The 10,984-nt window shown below is 37.5% G+C and overlaps 1 protein-coding gene across 1 annotated transcript in view; it reads right to left on the bottom strand.

The window, feature by feature from the left end:
- Positions 1-3,137: 3,137 nt before the first annotated feature.
- LOC124269823 (discoidin domain-containing receptor 2-like) overlaps positions 3,138-10,984 on the bottom strand; it is a 238,426-nt gene continuing 230,579 nt past the window's right edge. The window contains exon 14 of the mRNA XM_046704856.1: positions 3,138-10,143. Coding sequence (XP_046560812.1) covers positions 9,811-10,143 — 333 coding nt within the window. The 3' untranslated portion in view covers positions 3,138-9,810. The remainder of the gene's footprint in view (positions 10,144-10,984) is intronic.

The raw sequence follows: 10,984 nt of genomic DNA, 5'->3' as shown, positions 1-10,984 counted from the left end.
CAGGTTCCCATCTCACTGGGGCTCCTTTTCAATTTAAATGGTTTATTTGTTACTGTCAAGATATATATTCAGGGACTAAGTTTTAGTCTAATAGAGTTTAGGTCAGGTTCCTGTTCCTCAAAGCGATTGTAGCGCTACGACAGTCGTAAGTCTATGTTAAAGTATGGGAGTTACGATCACCTTAGCTCTTCGATCGCTTTGAGGAACGGGGCCCAGGAGCGTAGCTACCATTATAAAAAGAGCCCGGGCTTACACATGATTTTTGCTTTGAAAGTTGGGCCAACCCTCAATACTATCTAAATAAAAATCTGTGCAACCTATCGGGCTTATACCTATACCTATAATGGCTTGCTATGTGCCTGTAAGTAAATTTATTAATGATGCTCCATTAGCAAGTTTAGATTTCCTCAGCTTCCGGCTGAATTTCCTATCTGACTGGGGCTATGGAGTATGGAGTAGCATCACAACTCATGGGAGAAGACCATGCGTCAATGTTAGAAGCAATTGAAATGGTGTAGTTACCGGACGAGATCGTTTGTGACCGTGTTCTACCCTCTGCACAACATGTCAAAACAGATGTTTTACGGTCATTTAACATCCCTGTACTGTACTGTTTCTCCAGGCATTTTCCTCCTTTCTGCAGTGAGATGGTACGACGTCCACAACAGGACCGGAACTAGACGTAAATGCAAGATCAAAGACCAATCTTTGGTTGACATTTCAAACAACACCGCCCAGTCTGTTTCCAACCACCAGGTGTCACAATGAGCTTCCTCTTGACTTTTACTCCATCCTTCTTGTACTTGTGCCTCCTGTTGGTGGTATGGGTTTGTCAGTGGACTTGCTATGAGTGAGTGTTTAGTTTTATGCCGCTTTTAGCAATACATGTATTCCACTATATCAAGGCGGGGACTTCAAATGGATTTCCTATGATAACAAGTGGACGAATATCATGTCGTTATAAAAATAACATAATATTTATATGAATCAAAGTTTCTGATTTTCTGTTGGTAAAGTCATGTTTGGGGATACCCGTTTTGTTACTTTATGACTGTAAACGTTTGTTTTGCTTAATTCAGTATAAGGTAGTGTAATCTTATAAATTTAGTGGCATTAACTAATGTTCGGTTGTACATGTATATGATTAAATTCAAACTGTATCCATGGGACTAATTGTTAAAGGTCACATGCAACCAAAAAAATCAAACATAATTAAAACACAATTATCACTTCTTCATGACATATAATATGCATTGCTGATTATGAAAAAAACAAATAAACAAAATTATAAGCGTATAATCGCAGATCAAAAGTGCAATATTTTGTACTTGGGTTTACCTCCCTCGAAACGAAGCAGCCGGGATACCGAACCCAGTCAGGGCGGGTGGGTGTGCACTCAAGTGTAACGGCTGGTTCATTAGCAGATGCGGCCTCCACAGCTCATTGTGTGTGTATATATAGAGATGTTGGGTTGCTTCAACGCTTTGGCAGGAGAGTGATCCTAAAGTTTGGAAGCTCTCTAAAGTGTAATCAGTGATGTTGCTCATTTTTTTGTGTATAACATTTTGCAATCAACAGACATCATAACATGTCATGTGTTCAAGTATCACACCTGCCTGTCTGTGTAATTACATAATGTGACAGAGACCAAACTCGGGCCATAAATCAATGCGTTTTGTTTATGGTGTATAGCCTGATTGGTGTTAAGTTCAAATCGCTTGTGGTCAGTGATAGCAGCGGTGTAATGAATATTGTCATTAGCAGACAGGCAGGCCGACACACAGGTGTCAATAAAACAAGACATTGAGTTTTGTCTGTGACAGCGATAATCTATATCACAGTTAGAAATTGTGTCAACGCTAAATAATGACATTGCTTTTAAGTATCTAACTGAGAAAGTGACTCGGTAAGAAGAACGTGTGGTGAAATAGACAAATGAAATTATATAAACAGTTTATTTACTGTCATAACATATAAAAAGCTCGCGCCTGTGAGATATCAACAAAACATTATAAAATGGCTCACACCAAAGCCTTCACCGAGTATTCACCAGACAGCCCGCTTCCAAGTTGCGCGAACGTATTTCACTGCGCACGTGCTATGAGCGCAGCCCAGCTGTTGAAACCCGTATTCCCCAGAAAAGTCTGGGGAAAATTAGTGAAACGTTTGAACTCCGATTTCGCGCGTTTTTTTTCATCGCGTTATTTTTCAACTTTATAAGTTGAATTTGTATTTTTGACGCTTTGTTTCGGTAAGTCCATACCGAAAGGTATCAGAATCTGCAAAGTTGTGTTTTACGTTGCATGTGACCTTTAAGTTTACTGAGTTTCTTTCATGCCGTCAAGCTGGAAAGTTCACACAATTTAACCAGAGCTTTAAATCTTCTCACTTGAACTCATCCAAACTGATGTTCAATTCTTAAATACACTATTATCAAACATCTTGTGATGTTTAACTGGATATCTTCAGGGTTTGAATTTTGTTTTCTCAAGGTGTGGAAATGATTATGTACACATGTTCAGCACCACATATTAATTTGATACCAGTGAGTGAGTGAGTGAGTTTAGTTTTTACGCTACTTTTAGTAATATTCCAGCAATATCATGGCAGGGGACACCAGAAATGGGCCTCACACATTGTACCATGTTGGGAATCGAACTTGGATCTTCTGTGAATGCTTTAACCTTTATGCTACCCAAGAATGAAGTTCAGCAACACTGATTCAACCTGCAGAGCTCACTGGACTTTGAATGATGTTCAGCAGCCGTAATGAATCCTGTAGAGTGAGTGAGTGAGTATGGTTTTTCGCCACTTTTAGCAATATTCCAGCAATATCATGGCAGGGGACACCAGAAATGGGCTTCACACATTGTACCCATGTGAGGAATAAAACCTGAGTCTTCGGCGTGACAAGCGAACGCTTTAACCACTAGGCTACCCCACCGGCCCTTAATCCTGTAGAAGTTTGCTTGATGAAATAGTGCTCAGTATCACTGATTACACTTTAGAGAGCTTCCAATCTTTAGGATCACTCTCCTGCCAAAATCGTTGAAGCAATATTGGCTGCATTCTTTCATCCTCTAAATTTTGGTAAAATCTGTGACGATGATTTTAACAAAAACCCAAACTCACAATAGTATTTTGACAATGCGCTTTTATTTACAGATAAAGAATGAAGCGCGTCTCTTTCATGTTTCAGCAAATAAACATACATTAAAAGTTACATCCTCTGTGCCTATGTAGAAGGCCCTTCCTCTACAACAACACATGCAGCTAAGTATACCGGATGGGCATGTACAGGATTACCCACTTGACAAGAAATCTGACAACGGTAATTATCTCTAGTTTGTGATGGCAGGAGAGACACAATATATCAAACAGTGAATTCAAAATGGAAAGGCGCCTCAGCCATACAATAGATTCCGAGGACATCATTTAAAAGAAAACTTCCGCAGCTGTATCATCACGTAAATAGAAAAGCAAGGTCCGAGTTCTTGTCAAGTCGGCCATATTGTATAGGTATTTATTCAATACCACTGTATATCATCTGTGAGACGAACACTCAGAAATATAAAGATACAATCAAGAAATAAATTAAGTATCAACAGAGTTGTCCAGGCTACAAATGAAGATTCAGATTGGGTATAGTAATGCAACAAAATTGGTCAAGTAAACTAATACTGGTGAGATTCAAGAGAGATTGATCCTGGGATCATCAGGAACAGAATTCAGTCGGATATCAGTAAAACCATTATCGAACATTAATATTGAAAAATGTGTGGAAGTCTTGTTTCAGAAAACAACATATACTCGTAGTTCGGTTAACATTTAAATATTGTAAAAATCAATCACTTGTGAACAGCAACTTTGATTTGCATCAATATACATTTATGAGAAGACAAAATGAAACGTGAAAAAGATCGTAGTTCAATATTCTGTACTACATGGTATGTAGTAACACAGTACATTCAGGGGAGATGTGTTGCGAGAGCTAACAAAGTGCAAATACGAAACTTTACACAGAGATGAACTGATCATACTTACAGTACTACTTTATAGAATATACACCAACAATTCGATCAGGTAGGTCAAGGTATACCATAATGTTATCTATAATGAGCATTATGAATCGGGGATGTTGTTGTCATCGTTGTAATGATAAGAGTTGTCTACCTTGTATCGGTTGTATCTCCACCCACAGAAGACAACCACAGCCTACAGTGCCATAACAAAATATCACACTGGTTAGTCCTTTCTACAAACATATATACTGTACAACATACTCTCCAGAGCAATCAGTGAGTGAGGAAGCAGAGTTTGTACCCCTTTCAGCCGAGAGTTGAACCATGGATTTAGTCTGGTTCAGACAAACCACAACTGTCAATAAACCGAGGACTATTATTCAGCAGGTCAATACATGCTCGACTCCTTCAGCCTAATAAGGAGTTTTAGTCTGGCTCACACAAACCACAAATTTCTTGGGACAATATTCTGCGTCTTTAAACTGGTTACCATATACTTGACCTTGAAATGACCTTGAGTGGAACCTGTTAGTCTGGCTCAGACAAACCACAGAATGTCAACAAGGCTAGGAACATCATCTTGAAATTGAACAAGTATCTGAACACTGACCTCTCCCTCATCTATACTTCTGTACAATATGTTGTGCAGCTTTTGGACTTTTTTTAAGAGACAAAATACCGTAGTCAAGTTGTTGCTAAGCTGCATCTAAACAATGAGAAGCATGTGACAGTAATACCCGTCAAACAAAGTACTAACATTTCTCAGGTCAAAATATAGGATTCTTGTAAGAAATAATTCCACCACCTAGGTCAACAACAGTTAGTTGAAACTGAAGATAGGGCCATGTTGAGCTGATCCAGGGGGAGATAGACATTTGCACAATATCAAAACACATGAAAATGTCGTCAATTTGATGGAGATAATGTCCAATTATGCTTGCAAAAGGTAATACCATTTACCATGGACTGCGCACTATCTGTAACAGTTGTGAACTACTTATGGTCATGACTACATGTAGGTGAATGCTCTAAAACAGGACAACACCGACTACCGTAAATCTTCAAATAGCAAACACTATTCAAGGATTTACAGAATACCTGTACACAATAGACACCATGGGGAGGTAATGCACCCTTTTTCTATGGATTTGAAAAAGGGTCAAAATTGTAGTATAATTTGTACAGATGTATTTATCCATATAGAAAAATATATGGTAAGACATTGATATTATGCCTAATTTGTGTAAGTCTGACGAAACCTGTGTCTGTTTGCTCCAAAGATGTTCAGTTTGAAAACACTTCTGTCTTTCCATGACCTTTGTTTTGTTTTTAAACAGAATAACGAGACAGAAACAGAAATTATATGTAAAATAAAACACTCTACTCAAAAGATGTTAAGGACCACACAATGCTTTCATATTACTATATTTGATATAGAAGAATTGTGTGATGCTTAACTTTATTTTAGCAGTATATTTCATAATAGAAAAATGTTTTGAAGCAGTTTGATAAACATTATGTTTGAGGTAACACCCTTAATTTGACTGCAGTTACATAATTAAAAAAAGGTGAAAAGTAAAACTGCAAGCAGGCAAGAAATGTCTTAAAATATATTCTGAATGGCAAATCGATGAGATGCTAGGCATATGGAGTGACAGCTTATTGAAAGCCAAATGAAGAACACAAATGCCAAGCACCAGTAGCTGAAGAGAACTCAACAGATGATTGCGTCAGCATACTGATGAGTGGTCAGATGGCAGTACATCTCTGAAGCGAACAGAGTACCAGGATGAAGACCTTAATTAAGAGCATCACAACCAATGAATGTTAAACACAGTTTTGGTGTTCTGCCTAATTCCACTAGCGTATGTGGCAGGCATCTCATTCAGTGCAATCTTTTACACAGAGCATAACGTTAGCCATAAAACACTCTATTGGCTGCATGAAGTCACGTGACCAATGACTTATAATTAACTCGAACAAATGAACCCTGTTATGTACTACTTTCCATACAACTCACAACTGAAATGTCCCTAGTGCCTTCTCCTCCTGATACTATATCCTAATAAAGATGTCCGGCCTACCCTAGGTCTATGTACACTACTCAACACAATTTAAGGATCACCCAATTCACACATCTATAGTTAATCTGCTATGACATATTACCTATACTTATATGAAAGGATAGTGATCCTTAACAGTTTGAGTAGTATATTGTAGCTACCCTAGGTCTATGTATACCACTCAAAACAAGTTAAGGATCACCCAATTCACATGTCTATAGTTAATCTGCCATGACATATTACCTATACCTATATGAAAGGATAGTGATCCTTAACAGTTTGAGTAGTATATTGTAGCTACCCTAGGTCTATGTATAACACTCAAAACAAGTTAAGGATCACCCAATTCACATGTCTATAGTTAATCTGCCATGACATATTACCTATACTTATATGAAAGGATAGTGATCCTTAACAGTTTGAGTAGTATATTGTAGCTACCCTAGGTCTATGTATAACACTCAAAACAAGTTAAGGATCACCCAATTCACATGTTTATAGTTAATCTGCCATGACATATTACCTATAGTTATATGAAAGGATAGTGATCCTTAACAGTTTGAGTAGTATATTGTCAACACAGCTGGCTCTATTCACATACTGCAGCTCAATGAGTTGTCCCATGAGAGAAGGGGGAGCTGCATTTACAAAACGTATCAGCAGTGCTTGGTTTCAGCTCGTGCTGTAGATAACACATCCCAGGAAATGATAACAGCCCCCCAGAAGAATCCCGGGTGGAGAGTCCCTTTAACACATATGTACATATGACATCTAATGCGGCCATTTCAATTCCCTCTAATCAGTGTACTGATCACAGTAACAGGAACACAGGAATATTCAGCAGAAAACACCTCTGCCCAATAAACAATGTAATATGTCTTCTTCAGTGTGTTGTTCTAATAATTCTATTTCAAGTTCTCGGATATTTACTACATACTCCATATACTGTTCAAAACAAGTTTAAGAACACTATTTTGTCACATAACTAGTATTCTTAACTTATTTTGAGTAGTACATATATACATAATCTTTTTAAGAATAACACTGACTACATAAACAATGACTAAAATCAATTCCACTTGAATTACTATGAACATAAATTAATGAATGATGATAATTTTCGATCTTTAACTAGTTTCCTCTCAATTCAAATAAAATATTGAACTGGTTCAATTTTGTTCTTATTTGGTTGAGAGAGAATATAGCTGACAATTTAGACACACAAGACACGGATACAAAACTACAAAAAGATGATGACAAAATTTGGATTGAATGCTGTAACAGTACATACAAAACGAAAGTGAGTGTCTGTCAATCTTGGCAAAGCATCCAGGTTGAGTAATGATCATTGTCAAGCATATGATTTTGGCACAATGGTTATATTAATGTGCTAAAGTGTTTATTTGCCATTTCCAAACACACAACAAATGAAAAGGAATACAAGAATAAAATAGTAATTAAAGCTCCAAGCATATATATATATATATATATAGAAGAGTTCAAAGATATCTTGAGTGGTTCCTGACGTCATGCACTGAGAAAGTTCCTTAAGTGTCCGATTTGATAACCTGCTTGTTTTCAAGGCCGTACACATTTCTATAGCTTACTTTCAGATTCGCTGGCTCACCAATTTAAAATATGAAAAAGAAACACACAAATATTCTGAGAATGAGCAAAACAATTTTAATGGTCAAACATTTTGACACCTAATAAATGAAAATCTGGTATCTGTTAAAATTGTTTACTTAACAATTTGTCAAATGACTAAGGATCTTATTCCACCCTTCCAAACCTGTCTTCAACAAAATCATATCTAAGAAAATAAAATGTGCAGCCCAACCAAATATAATAAATAGTTGCTTTAAAGCTTAAATTATCTTAACTCTCCACCCCATGGAGTTTTCAGATTGGCCGAAATGTCTTGCGCTGTATATCGACATAAGTAATTACTCTATTATCTTACCATCAGCAAGACTCTCTGTTCCTTAATGACGGACACTTGCTTCAGTTTGTAGACTTACATGAAATCATCACACAAAGATTGATATTTCACCTTTCATCATAAAATGTTGCCTAAATAACTTATTCATTCTCTTGCTAACAAGATAGATCTATCATTCTAAGCAAAAACACAATTCTACAATGTCTACCGCCATCTTTGGAAAATCTGAGAAAAATGGAATTATTTCTGTAGCAAGATTTATAATATCACTGTTGTTCCTCCTCCCTGTTACAAACAAGCACTACCAAAACTCCACATACATGAGGAGGCATGACCAATAACAGAAAGCCATATATACACATTATAAAATATCATACAGCTCTTTAGCATATTGTCATATCATAATGATACCGAGGTCATGTACAGTATTAGCTTAAAACGTAAATACAGAAACTGACAAGTCAAGTTAAGTATTAAATATTCACAGACTAGTTGTTATCTTGTCCGTCAGAATGAAAACATCAGGGTTGAAGTGGTATTTCTGTTTCATGTCAAGATTTACAATTAAAATAAATAGTGTGACCTACAGTACGGGATATAAGTGGCAAAAATGGTTCGTCAAACTTGCGGAATGATATCCAGTATCTACAGGTATATCAACATGAAACATTTCGTTTAATCACAGGCATTGAGCTATTATATTGATTTAAATATCTTTTTCATTACCCTAATGTTATTTCAGAAAAAGGCATAAAATATTTGTCTATAAATATTTAAATTTTGAGTGAAAACCAAACTGAGAAGTATCTGGAAGATGGTATGAGTGAGTAACAGACTAATATAGTTCAGTCTATCTGACTAAAGCATTGATATAACACTTTTCTCTTGACATGATTTCACATATAGTTTAAACAAAAATAAGTACAAAATTCTGTACACTCTCCTCTAACATGCTGTAAGAGGGATAAAGTGTCCCGCACATTTATTTTATATACTATATCATGGCTTGAATTGTCTTTGGGATTCCGTGTAGACACCAGACGACCTTGAGATGTGATTCCCTGCCTCCACGCCATCCATCTGGGACTCGCAGAAATCCTCAAGGATCTTGTAGCAGATAATCTAACACACTGCTCTAACAACATAATCTTGAAATGAAAATACAAGTCTTCCAAGAATGGGACATATATCTTGTGTCTTAGCAAACACATGAATTAAAAGGTCATGGAATCGTGTCCATAGTATTTTGTCACTTTTGAGCAGTGTAATCATTTTGTGAAATCGCAGGTCTCAGTTAGACCCGTGGTGTGTGTCAACCATCACACTGTAACAACCATTGCTCATTGGTATTCTCTTCTCAGGTCGCCCTTCAAACACAAAATAATGAGTCTACCCCTGCATTCATCTTGTGACTTAGTTCCAGGGCTACTGTCTCTAACGTTGCTACACATATTTCACTATTGTCAAAAAATAGCCACACTGAGTTCTCCGTAACCATGGATACTATACATTGTATCATGGCAATCTTTGTTCACAGTGTACCTTATACACCTTTGGTTTCACAAACGACACAGTTATTCACACTCTGAAAATTATAGCACCCTAAAGGCTGTTGCCTCCCTTGATTGGAGCTCTCTGGCTCGGGAAGGGAAGCAAGTGCACAACCATGGAGTATGGCAACGAGAACAGGACTTGATCTCTCTCAAAGTCATGTGATATGTGTTTCTGTCTGACTAGCTCGTCGCGCGGACCACACACTTCCTGTCACAGGAATTCTGGGACATCAACATACTGGTACAGTTATTTGGCTGAGTTTTTCGTCTTTTGGATTGTAGCCCATGTTTTTCCTCTGGAGGAACATGTGGATTTCCCGGAAGGATGGGCGTTCGCTTTCCTGACGGTTCCAGCACTCTCGCATTAGATCATAAATTTCTTTTGGACAGTTTGGAGGTTGTGGCAAATACACCTGCAGGTTATCGTTCCGATAGTAATGTCCAGCATTTTCAATAACTTGCTCGTCAGTCAGTACATCGAATGGTTGATCCTTGGCAAACGTAAGGACTTCCCATAGCGTCACAGCAAAGGACCACACATCGCTCTTTGAAGTAAACTTCCCCTGTGATAGAAATTAATCCAGTGTCAACAGTCAGAAGTGTTATAATGTAAACAAAAACAGAGATTATATTTAGCAAAAGGACATTTTCATAATCTCATCAACCTACTGGCAAACAAGGATAAGTTGAGCACTGACCTGGCAATTGACCCTTTTTAGCATGTATGAGTGCCGCCCACTGGCGCTTGCCATTGTGAGCGAAGGGCCCCACGTTGTCCGCGATCAAGTGTAGTGCTACACTGACCACGTGAGTCTTATGAGCAATGCGTGTGCAGCTATGCGCGGACTCAATTTCATCGTCATGCACTGCACATGCACTAGCCTACATCTGCTCTACCTTTCACAAACCAAATGGGTTTGTTAATTGCCGTGTACCGCCTACTTCTTGTAAACGCGTTCTCTGTGCCGGTCCAACTTATCCTTGTTTGCCAGTAAGATAGAACGTTTTTCTTTCTTAAGTTGGAATATTCTTTATCATGAACATAATTGACATCTTGGATGACAATCAATGTCCATGAAAATTAAGTGAAACGAATAGTGATTTTATTTGGCAATAGGACATTTTCATGATCTTACCAGCTTAAGATAGAACATTTCTCTATCATGACCAGATTAAGTAAGTGAATAACTACCGTATGTCATAGTGTCCAAGTCTAATCACAAAGATCAGTTTTTGGAGTGAGTGAGTATTGATATTGCAAAGTCTAAAAAGCCTGGATATGAGGCCTTAGCACTGCCTGTTTAAAAGGCATGGATCAAATTTACCCTTGAATAGAAACTGCCAATATTTTGATGTTTTTCCCCATCAGTAAGAATTTCTATTTCTAAGAGTTTCTGGTATGTT

This window comes from Haliotis rubra, unplaced genomic scaffold (assembly GCF_003918875.1).
Source record: "Haliotis rubra isolate DU_JTF1 unplaced genomic scaffold, ASM391887v1 Scf148, whole genome shotgun sequence".
In the NCBI taxonomy this organism is placed as follows: Eukaryota; Metazoa; Mollusca; class Gastropoda; order Lepetellida; family Haliotidae; genus Haliotis; species Haliotis rubra.
Note: the sequence above shows the minus strand (reverse complement) of the source record. Positions and strands in the feature narration are given on the sequence as shown.